Source organism: Anomaloglossus baeobatrachus, chromosome 1 (assembly GCF_048569485.1).
Source record: "Anomaloglossus baeobatrachus isolate aAnoBae1 chromosome 1, aAnoBae1.hap1, whole genome shotgun sequence".
Lineage (NCBI taxonomy): Eukaryota > Metazoa > Chordata > Amphibia > Anura > Aromobatidae > Anomaloglossus > Anomaloglossus baeobatrachus.
The window spans coordinates 194,053,926-194,066,656 of NC_134353.1; the positions used below are offsets into that span (position 1 = coordinate 194,053,926).

General features: G+C 38.2%; 1 protein-coding gene across 5 annotated transcripts in view; it reads right to left on the minus strand.

Annotated features, from left to right (window-relative positions):
* The window catches only part of GRIA2 (glutamate ionotropic receptor AMPA type subunit 2), a 270,236-nt gene that overhangs the window by 55,824 nt on the left and 201,681 nt on the right, over window positions 1-12,731 (minus strand). For all 5 annotated transcript variants that reach the window (XM_075347593.1, XM_075347571.1, XM_075347564.1 and 2 more), the window contains exons 11-12: window positions 8,519-8,889; window positions 2,596-2,794 (exon numbers count right to left, since the gene is read on the minus strand). In XM_075347593.1, the coding sequence (XP_075203708.1) occupies window positions 2,596-2,794; window positions 8,519-8,889 (570 nt within the window). The remainder of the gene's footprint in view (window positions 1-2,595; window positions 2,795-8,518; window positions 8,890-12,731) is intronic.

Genomic DNA, 12,731 nt, shown 5'->3' on the forward strand with positions numbered 1-12,731 from the left:
GATGCGGCAATACTGGGCGGCTGCTGACTGATATTTTTAGGCTGGGGGGGCTCCCAATAATGGGGGGCTCCCCAGCCTGAGAATACCAGCTCTCAGCTGTGAGGGTTTATCTTGGCTGGGTATCAAAATTGGGGAGGACTGCACGCCGACTTTTTAAAATTATTTATTTCTTTATTTACTGTACTGAATGATATAGACATTCCAGAATACTGTATATAAGAGCCCAGGCCACTCTGTATAATGTGAAAAAAACTTTTATAATAATCACCTAGGGAGGCGGTTCGGTCCGATGGATGTCGCTGTTCTTTGGTCTGGCGCCACCTCTCTCTCGTCCGGTACCTCCTCTCTGCTGTGATCTCCATCCTCCTTCTATCCAGCCCAGGCCGCCATTGTGGTCCTGGGCAGGTGCACTCTGATCTGCCCTACTGAGGGCAGATTAAAGTACTGTACTGCACAGGCATGAGGAAAGGTTGCAGACTGTCTGCACATTCGCACTACAATACTTTGATCTGCCCTGAGCAGGGCAGATCAAAGTGCGCCTGCGCAGGACCTCAATGCCGGCTAGTATGCATAACGTAGGACACGTCATGCACATGGGCCTCAGAAGAAGGAGGACGGTTTCTCCAGGGAGGAGGAACTGGAACGGAGAGTAGCGACACCCATCGGACCGGACTGCCCCACTAGGTGAGTATTATAAAAGTGTTTTTTACGTTATGCTGCACGTCCTGGGCTCTTATATACAGCTTTTCTGGAATACTGTATATAAGAACTCAGTGGTGGTAGCCACAGCTTATAGTCACCAAACCTGGTGACACGTTCCCTTTAATAGCATTGGCCTTTTTATACATGCAAAAGGGATTTTTTGAGCTCCCCTAGGGTCCAGGGTTCGGGTGCAATGGCAACCCCTGCACCTATGGAAGCATTGCCACTTTGCCACTGACTGTACAGGAAAATGAAAATGGAAGCATGCCCACCAGGGATCAGCTTTATTACACCTGTGTGCCAGTACCACACATAAAGGAAGATAGAAAGTAATACACTATGTGGTACAGGTATATAGCAATAAAATATATTTAGGAGAAATGCTAAATGCTGTAGTGATATCAGTAGATTAATATATAGCTGTACAATACATGTAGGAAAGATAGAAAGAATTACAATACATGTAGTATTGGTAGATAGCAGTACAAAACATTTGGTGCAAATGGACAGCAATATCGTACATGTATTACTGGTAGAAATCAGTTCTGAACATGGAAAACAAGTGGAATAAATAAATTACATAGAGAGCAATCCAGCACATGTGGTAGTGGTAGATAGCAGCGTAGTACATAAGGAACAAAAAGACTGCAGTACAGTTGTAAATCAATCCATTACATATAGTACTGGTAGAAAACAATCTTATTCAAGTAGTATTTGTAGATAAACTATTAAAAAGCAAAAGAAAAATATTTTTTTTAGACGTTTTGCCATTTTCATACCTTCCCAGTAGCCACATCACGGCAATCTCATTGTACTGGATAATAATCTAATTTTCTACTTTCCACTATGTAGTAAAATAGAGTAAGATCCAGTACAATGAGATTGCCATGACATGGCTACTGAGCAGATATGAAAATGTCCATTTTCATATGCAAAACATTTAAAAAAATGTTGTTTTTTTATTTTTTTAGTAGTTTAAAGCTTTGGCATGTCTTGTTTTTGTTTGTTTGTAATGTGTATGGATTATGTCCATTTGACTGACCGTGCTTCCAGGCCCCCTCCCCTATTAGCCACAGATATTTGTATCCTTTAATCGCGGGCTTCTCTTTGCCCATATATGTAGTTTTTTAAACCCATAGAGAGGTAGTAAAATAAAGTAGGACCCAGTACAATAATATTGCTGTGACGTGGCTACTGGGCAGGTATGAAAATGGCCATTTTAATATGCAAAACATCTCAAAAGTATTTTTTGTTTTTTTAGTAGTTTAAAGCTTTGGCATGTAAGTCTCTTTTTGGTCTGTTACTACTTATAGATAGCAGCAAAATGCATGTGCTACAAAAATGCTTCAATACAGTTGTAAAGCAATTATCTACATGTAGCACAATAGATATAGTGAAAGTGGGTATCAATACAGTATATATAGTACAGGTAGAAAGCAGTATCATGCATGTAGTGAAGGTGTTTAGTACAGTTGTAAGCAATACAGTAAATGAACTGCAGGTACATAGCAGTACAGTACATGTAGGAAATTTAGAAAGTGGTACAATATATGTAGTGCAGGTAGGTAGCAGTACAGTACATATAGTGCCGGTTGGTGGCAGTACAATACATGTAGTGCAGGTAGGTAGCAGTACAGTACATGTAGTGCAGGTTGGTGGCAGTACAATACATGTAGTACACGTAGGTAGCAGTACAGTACAGGTAGCACATGTAGAAAGCAGTACAATACATGTAGAGCAGGTAGGTAGCAGTACAATACATGTAATATAGGTAGGTAGCGGTACAATACATGTAATATAGGTAGATAGCGGTACAATACATGTATTACAGGTAGAAAAGGCATGTTGTAGATTTTATTCATTTTCAAATATTATGAAGAAAAATAGTCTTACCCTAAAGAACTCCTTAGTTGACCCTGAATCCAATGTCCCATATGCTATTTCAGTTTGTTTAGAGAGATCTTCTGCACTTTCTATAGGTGACACCATTCGCTCCACAGTAAGGAAGGCAGCTAAGTTAGCCGTGTAAGATGAAATGATAATCAAGGTAAAGAACCACCACACACCTCCAACAATGCGGCCCGATAGGGATCTAATAACAAGTATGAAATTAATTTTAACATGAAATGAATTCTGGTACAATACAGTTTGACATTTTACATAGCGCAAGACATGCTTTTAAAGTTGTACTTGGGTTGCTATATTGTGTATGTCTATGATTGGTTTCATGCAACATTTTCTACAATGAAATATTAGTCAGTGCTTTAAGGGACACTCTAGGAAAATTGAAAATGTTGTGTTATGTCAAGTCCAGGGTCAGAAAGACAGAGGTCATGCTCCATCCTCCAGGCTCTGCACCAGGTATAGCACATTCTTCCTAGAGCGTTCCTCTGGCCATAAAGAGCATTTTCCTGGATAAGGCTTTCATGATGTGTCAATTAGATATCATTAAATTAGGAGTTAGTGTAAAAATAATGAATATTTAACAGCAGTTGATTCAGAGATTCAAGTCCCCAACAGATGATAAAATCCTGTCCTACTTGGAGGAGCTTAGAAGCCCCCTGCATACTGGTTGGTATTGGGATGTATATAACCAGTATGCAGTAAGCTCCTAAGGACCAGCCCGGCTGCCAGAAGATACATTTTATGTGTGACTGATATTATATTACAGGCTTTACTGACTCGTATCTTGTATTTAGTAGTTAATATCCAAAATTCTGACATAATTAAAATAATAAATCCCACAAAAAATGTGTGAATCAATATTAAAATTGATTGGTGATTTGATTAAGATTAGGGATGATCGAATACCTCAAATATTCGGCTTTGCGAATATTTGCAGAATAAATCGCCGCTATTCGACTATTCGCGAATATTTGATGCGCAATGTAAGTCTATGGGAAACCCCCAATAACAACTATTCAGAAGTATTCGGGTTTCCGATAGACTTACATTGCGTATCGAATATTTGCATAGCGGCGACCTATTCGGAAAATATTCGTGAAGCCGAATATTTGAGGTATTCGATCATCCCTAATTAAGATTTTAGCAGGAGCCTGTTTGATAGATTCTTGAAACATGAAATTATGGTTAAAGGGAGTTGTTCCACATGGAGGAAGAGGACAACGTCTCCTGCTTGGGACCCTTCACTAAGTAACATATTAGGAGCCTGCTTGTTGATGGTTACCAGACTGTGTATTTAGAATGGCCTGGGAGGACGTTTGTGTGATCAAGTACTATATCACATCATCACATTCATTTTATGGTGCGCCATATGATAATACCAGATGGGCAGAATCTAAAGTTAAATGTTTATTTATGGAATTTGTAAAATTCAATATTAGAATCCTCGTTTCCCAGACGTTCTGTTATCACCATGCTCTCACTTGTGAAGATTAGAATTACCACCACCTTCATTTTAACTGACATGAGATACATTTATAGAAATGCCCAAATAAAAATCATAAAAGTGTAAGTTTCCCAAATATGGCTAATGAAAAGAGGAGCAAAAATGTTTTACAACAATGTAAATGCCAGATATATCAGATATGTGTAAAGTACATATACCGTGTGCACATTTACTAGGCAATTTGTATTTTTATTGTTAATTTAATTACTAAATGACAACATTTTTGTTGGTTAATCCAAAAGGTCAATAAACCTGATCATAGAAGAAAGTAGGAAAGTAGGAAGGAATGGGCCATGTCATTATTTTTTCATCTTGAAGGAAACCTATCACGTGTACAAATGCTATTAACCTGTAGATATGTGGTTAATCTGCAGGTTAATAGTGTTTGGAACCTGCCCTGCGCCTACACATTGAACCCTGTTACCAGGAAGAAATTAACTTTAATCCTCCTGACACCTTTTGGTTTTCAGTCACGGGGCGGCGTTGGAGCGAGATCAGTCACAGAGTGTATATGGAGAGCGGCGACTATAACCGCGCCCTCTGTATTGACCAACAGATGCTCAGCATTGGACCTTGCTGTCAGTTAGTATAGGGGGAGTAGTTACAGCCATCATTCTCAATACACAGAGCGGTGACTAATCCCACACTGGCACTGCCCCCCTGACAGAAACCCAAATGCTGCCAGTAGCAATAAAGTTCATTTTGTTCAGGCAGTGGGGTTCAATGTGCAATTGTCGGGCAGGATAACGCTATGAACCTGCAGAATAACCCCATATTTGCAGGATAATAGCATTTTTACAAGTTACAGGTTCCCTTAAAGGCCTTTATTGGCTAGCTAAGTAGTGCAGGACTTCAAAGCATTCGATGGAGCATTGTCCTGCATAATAATCATGGTTTTCTTGAATGATGCACCTCCACCACTGGTGTCTTCTAAAATAAGTAGGTTTGCAAGTTGATGTTGAGTCCATCCTCAACCATGAAAAGGTCCAATTAGCTCATCTTTAGTAATATGAGTCCATGGTAGTACCCCACTGCCTCTATGCTGTTGTTGTGTCGATGTGGACTTATTTGGCCACAAGCCCATCCACATGGTACATCAAAAATCAATTTCATCTCAACAGTCTATAAAACCTTTGAAAAATGTGTCTTCAGATATTTCTTGGTCCATTCTTAATGTTTGAACCTCTGTGCCTTATTCAGTGGTGGTTGGGTTTCAGCCTCCCTCACCTCTCAGCACTGAGCATCTTGTATTTCTGAGCCTCCAGGGAGGTTGCAGTTCTAAATATGACAGCACTGGAGGATAATAGGTTACTGGTCACTTCAAGTGTCATTCTTTTCAAATCTTTGGCAATTAATGTGTCTTTCTCAATGCATTTTTGCGACCATGTTGACTATTTGTTACAAAACGTTTGATGCTTCTGTGATAACACTCCAATGTCTTAGCAATCTCATAAATGATGCATCTCTCTGTAAGACTTAACAATTTTTGACTTTTCAGAATCAGCAAAATTTTTTAGGTCAATCTGCCTGAGGAAAACAAGCTGCCTAAAAATTCTGCACATCTTGATAAAGGGTGTTGATATCATTAGGCCACCCCATCCCTCATTACACAAATACACATCACTTGATATGCTTCATCCAACAAACATTCAAGTTTATATAGCTTAGACTTGGAAAATCTGCATAAAAATGATGATATGGTCAAATACTTACTTGCCCAATAATTGTACACACAGTGTATAGATCAGCAATTACATTTGTTGCAACACATTTGACCCTTTCCATTTCTCATCTTCTCACATATAGATTTGCTTTTCGAAATTTACCATAAACATGCTTTATCATAGAAAGATACTATAATATAACCTGGAGGTCCTATGTTTTGTAGGTATGAGATACAAAGGTTTATGATTGCTGGAATAATGTGCAGACTGCAATATCTAAAGTGGAAAACAGGTAAAAATAACTAAGTACAAGTAAACTAATCAGGATCGTTTTTTTAATTTCGTCATGAAGATATCATGCAATAATAATTTCTTTAGTCCAGAGGTCTTTACCTATGTACAATCATTTCATGATAGAAAACTATCACTTTATATCGTCTTTCATGTCCTATGCTATTCTATTTATTAATTCCTACCATGTTTTATATGTGGGAAATGAAATCTCATAGCATATTTTGTTATCTTCAGTCCAATGAACAGTAAAGTGATGGTCTACACCAGTGGTTCCCAAACTCCAGTCCTCACGACCCCCAAAAGGTAATGTTTTCAGGATTTGTTTAATAAAGCACAGGTGATACCTTGATAATGATTCCCTCACTGTTCAATAGTAAGGAAATCCTGACAACATGACTTGTTGGGGGCCATGAGGACTGGAGTTTGAGAAACACTGGTCTACACCAATACTAGTTTGTCTTTCAAATACTTCATAAAGCCACTGGGGTCTTACAGTTTTCAATTACTCTTTAAGAAATGACCTTTTTTTTTGCTTATTTTTGTATATTTTAGCACTGATCTCTCATTTTAATAGTCTGCGTAATCATATGTTTTGGGAAAATATAATATAAGAATAAACTGATATTTTTGTGGAGTATCTGTAACTGCTCATAATGTTTTTATTGCAACCAATTATTTTGGAATGATTGCTATTAGACCAGATAGATGTAATTGATAAAGGGATATTGCCATCTCCAAGATCCTATCCCAATATGTAGTAGGTGTAATAGTAAAAGACATTACCAAATAACTCGAAATAGAAATGTAGTAAAGTTTTCACGATATATCCATGTCTCTTACCTCTAGTGCAGGGCATTGCAGCTTAGGTATACATGGTTACAGGCACTTGTATAGTGACACGCACGTAGTTGCTCATGGTCCTAACCATGGATACCTAAACTGTAATGCCCTGCACTTGAGGTGAGAGACATGGATACATCAGGAGAACTATGCTACATTTCTAATTGGAGATATTTGCTAATATTATTATTATTACACTTACTTCATATTGGGATAGGATCTTAGAGATTGAAACACCCCTTTAAATAAATGTCAAAGAAGATTGCAGATTCTTAATTATAAACTCAAATACTATTATTATGTTTTCTTAATCCACCAAATCTTGGAAAAATGAAGTGAAAATGTATGTTTTGATGCTAGTCTAGATACATATAGATACTAATCAGAAGACCACATTGCTGTAGTCTATTGGTCCACACAACATCTGATATCCATAAAGAGTGGGGCATATTGCTCTACTGAGAATCCAATCTACTGGGAAAAAATGTAATTTACTTTATTGAGGAGGAATAATTAAGGAGCAAACCTACAATCTACAAGAGGGAATAGTGCAGTGAATGGAGCTGTCTTGTTCTTTCCCGGTACACTATATACTTCTGGCCACTGCCTGGACCGCAGATAGCTGATTGATGGTTGTGTTGGATGTCAGACCTCCACTATTTTGATATTAGTGGCTTTTCCTAAGGATAGTTCATCAATATCTATAGCATATAATCATAATATAATTTAGTAATATTAATAATAATATAATAATAGTGGATAAAGCCCTTTCACTTCTGAGCTATCCTGAGTTTTGGAACCCGATAAAGGTTAGAGCTCCACCAATAGTACTGACAAGGTAGAATAACTCATTAATGTATTGGGCTCATACTCTGATTAGCTTAAAATAGATATTTACTGCACACAATTAATCAATACTTTTAGGAGCACAAGCTGCAAATGACTAAAATTAACCTGTGCTCACATGTTTTCTGTTGATGGTCATTGTAATGGTTTCTATATTTTTTAGAGTATTTTTCACAATTAAGTTCTAAGTTCATGGTATGAAGACTAACAACTTGTTTGAGGCTATTGTAATATTTAAAATCATATAAAGGGCATATTTATTTCAAGAAATATCGACTGCTACTTCTTAAATGTTAAAGAAAATGCATTTCATGAAACAGAATTCACTAATGTGACACATATGCTTGTATTCTCAGTTAGGCAATCAATTGTCCATTTGTTTTCAAACATTATTCCAGACTACTGTACTAGTCTAGTGTATCAATCCTGTAACAGCCCATTACCCTTTTCCCATCACAGCTCATTGTGGCCACAAGAACCTGAAACTGTGAAATGGGAATGCAGCAAAAACACGGTACCCCTCCAAGAAGGCATGAAAGTGTTGAAACCTTGTGCATTTCTGTAGTCTATACATGGTGTATATGACTCCACTTAGACAATGTATTTACTCCACAAACACTTTTTTAAAATATGAAAAAATTGCATTATGACCTTGAACTGAACCTCCATTATGAAAATTGCTTCTCCATTGTCGTGAATATATTCACCATGACATCCGCGTCAGACCAAAAATGCACAAAGTAGAAAGAGATGAGTAACCAACCTTGGCGAAATATCGCATCCTTGCTGCATAAAGGCACCAAGGGAAAACCACAGACTATTAAATATCCCAAACTCATTAGATGATTCGTTACTTTGCGTTTCTCTTCCATCTTCAAATTCCTCAGTATGCCATTCATATGGGCTAAATCTGCTCACCAGGAATAATACTACACTGACCCCAATGTAAGCAAACACTATGCACATCCAGATCTCATAGGCTAAAGGATCAAGAAAAGAAAACACTCCTGGTTTTGACTTCTGAGGCTTCTTGATCATAATTGATATTCCCAAGCTCATGAATGGTTTCGAGAAGTCAATCACTTCTTCTCTCACCAGTGTTATAGTTAATGGAGCAATTGCAATATCAGCTTTCTGTAAAACAAAAAGAAAATAATTAGTTGATTAGTAATTAATATATAAGAGATAATTTAAGGGTGATACATACAAATATCTGTTCACAGTTATGCCCAATTGCTGCATAATTTGTTTTCAATATTGGGGCATGAGAGTGGGCATAGTTTAAGACATATGCAGCAAGATGCAGAGTGTGCTATCAACATCATATACAAGTTAACTTGCCAAAAAATACCAAAAGTGCTACCATATAATGTGTCATAAAATCTTATAATGGTTTAGGAACCATTAAAAATCAAACGGCAAGGGCAACAGTACTGACTTACTTGACAGTATAAACAAAACTCTAGCTCATGTCACCAGGAAGTAAAATGAATTTCCACCAGGAAGATATAAATATTATTATTAGAAATGGTCAGTTAAATTTGCAGGACTCTGGTCCATCAGACAACTCAGTAGGCTTTGTTCGCGGGATAGGAGGCTCGTGAATCACTTTAGGGATCACCGGTGCTGCTTTTGACTAGCCAGGGCTGGCACAACATCTAATGTTCATAAAGCCACAATGATCATATCACACAAGCCTGACTAATCAAAAGCTCCATCAGGGATTCAGAAAGGTAACAGATTCTCAAGCTTCACATTCAGCAACCAAATACTACTGAGATGGTTAGATGGACCAGAGTCCAGTAAATTAATCATCCCATCTGTAGTTATTTATAAGAGAATTACAAAATTAATAATGTCATAATCTCTATTATTGGAATCACTTCCTTTAAGATCAGAAAGGATTTAAAGGGAACCAGTAACCTACTCACCTGCGAGGTGGTCAGGTTCAATGGGCATCACTGGTCTTCATCCAGCGCTTCCTCTTTTCTTGCGATCTCCATCCTTCTAGATTCATGTAGATGACATCCTACGTCAACTACACAGTGTCCTCCATTGCGCTCCTGCACATGCACACGTCTCTCTGCCCTGCTGCAGACAGATGGAAGTACTGTAATGCGCATACGCAGTGAAAGGACAAAGAACGCCCGCACGTGTGTATCACAATGGTTTGCTCTGCCCGCAACATGGCAGAGAGAAGTGAGCGTGTACAGAAGTGCAATGGAGGACACTGTGTGTATGATGTAGGACGCGTCACTTACATGAAACAAGGAGGATGGCGATCATAACAAGAGAGGAGGTGCTGGGTCAAGTCCAATGATGCCCATCCAATCAGACCACCCTGCAGGTGAATAGGTGACAAGTTCTCTTTAAGCATTATAAGATTATACTTGTACAGAGTTTTTTTTTCTGTATTTTTGCTGGAATCACTCAGAAAATGCCTCAAAAATCTATGGAAAAATATTTAAAATGTTAATCCATTTTGTTGTTCATATGATCCATTTTTTAACTTTTTTTTCTCTTCAGGTTTTGAAAATCTTCTGATGAATATGAGCATGTTTCTACTTTGAGCCAGATTTATCCTAGAATCTACGCTAAATTTTAAACATCATGCCAATAAGGCTGTAAAAACAATCTCTTCAGCCAGATACAAACGTTACAAAAAAAATGTTTCCTTAATTGGTTTCTGCTTGAATAACTAATTGTTTTTGAAGGATTTAAACAACTTCATCTGAGCATAGTCTAGGACCTTTGTCTGCCAAAGGCAAACTGTTTATGCCCAGTCCACAAGTACATTGATGCTTTTTTGGACATAACATTTTAGTTGAGTCTAGCAGCTTGAATACTTAAAGATCACGATTTATCAAAGTAAGTTTGCCAGATTTCTGGAGTAAACCACTTTGAAAAGTAGCTAAAAACTCAAGACTTTTGGCGTTTTCATGCCTGTTCCAGTCAGCTCTGCCAGAGTGGGCGAAGGGTGGGTTATGTCGAAACCCCCTCAACAAATTTTTCAAAAGATAGTGGTATAACTTAATAACTTCGAGAATATAAGGTGAGTATCTGCGCCCTAACTAACGACCAGATAGAGAGCACATGAATACTGCAAGCAGTAACAAACACTCCTGCAAAGTGTCAAATAAGGAAAAATATATAAGAGTAAAACCGCTGCGCAGATGGCTTTCCTGCTGGGGTCAGACACAAAACAAATGAATTAACAAACAGTGGAGCACCTTAGAGAGGTGTAGCAAAGTAAACACATATATTTCTCAGCCAAGGGAACGCTCACTGTGACCATACGTAACCTGAGGTACAAATCAGGAGGGCTCCATATTAAGGCTGATTGCAAATCGTTCACTTGCAGGAATACAATTCCAGAACTGTATCCGAGTGATCTCCAGTTATGGAGTGCTCAAAATAAAGTAGATTTGCTTAACTTGTGCCACCCCTCCTTCTTCTGCGCGTTCTGTGTCAGGTGCCTTGCTGCGTTTGGGACGCCGATGGCCGAGGCGTCCAGCAGCAGCATCGCGCCCAACAGACCGGGGGATTGCTCTACTGTGTTGAGATAGACACTCACAGTACCCCGCACCGAGGAGCCATACCGAGGTTGGCGCAAGTTTAAGCAGATCTACTTTATTCTGAGCACACCGCAACTTTAGATCCCTTGGACACAGTTCTGGAATTGTATTCTTGCAAGTGAACAATTTGCAACCAGCCTTAATATGGAGCCCTCCTGATTTGTACCTCCAGTTATGTATGGTCACAGTGAGTGTTCCCTTGGCTGAAAAATATGTGTTTACTTTTATACACCTCTCTAAGGTGCTCCACTGTTTGTTAATTCATTTGTTTTGTGTCTGACCCCAGCAGGAGAGTCATCTGCGCAGCGGTTTTACTCTTATATATTTTAACTTAATAACGTACACCAGAAATTTACTCCAGTCCATGCAACATTTCTAGAGAGGGGCATGGAGGCACACACACACACACACACACGCAAAGATGCACCTAATACATTAAGTGGCATGCACCTCTTAATCAAATAAGTACATCTTACCACTGCTAAACTTTCATTAAGAATGGTATACAAAAGCCAGGCTTAATAAATTGGGCCCAGTATATTGTGTGGCCTTCAACAAGTCCAGCACAGACATCATGCATGAGTTCTCCGTGGTGGAATGTCAGGCCTACTCTGTAGAAAAGTTTACTTCTGTTAGCAGCAACTTACACATTACACAAATAAAGATGTGAGAACTGAAGTCAGATATCTCATTTATAAATTTGCAAGACTCTGAAATATTACCTTATAAATATGTGTGTGTGTGTGTGTGTGTCTGTGTGTGTGTGTGTGTTTGTGTGTGCATGTGTCTCTGTGTGTGTGCATGTATGTGCATTAGTTTGCTTTGGTTTAGTTGTTTATAGTTTACGATACTTTTATCTTTGATGCCAGAACTAAAAGCATTTATTAGAACTAAAAGAAGCCAGTCAGCCAAAACCTTAGACTCTATAGCATTTATGCACTACTTAATTCTATGTACCCATTCTTCTGCTTCATGAGTTATTTTTAAATGTTCAAAAGTTCAGCCACTTATTACAAACTTTTTGCATAAAATACAATACGATTTTATTGATACCTTTTTAAAAGTTTAAAGTATACTTTTACTGAATTAAATTCAGTTTTCCTTCCCTGCTAAGAAATTTATGAAAGAGCAGAAAAAAAAAATCACTCATCTTGTTCTTGTTCAAAAAGCACTCTAATGAATATTTCTTTTAATGAGATGTGTATATATCCGTCTCTTATGTAGACAGGAACCAGCGCTGTTCTTTTCTGGTTCTCAGTGATGTCACTGCACTACAGACTAGTCAGCTCACCCTATGCTCTATAGATGAACCGGAAGCCTCTTCTCCAATATAAGTCTATGAATCCTTGTTCTGACGCTCCATAGATTTACATTATAAAAACCACTTTTGGGTCACAGAGA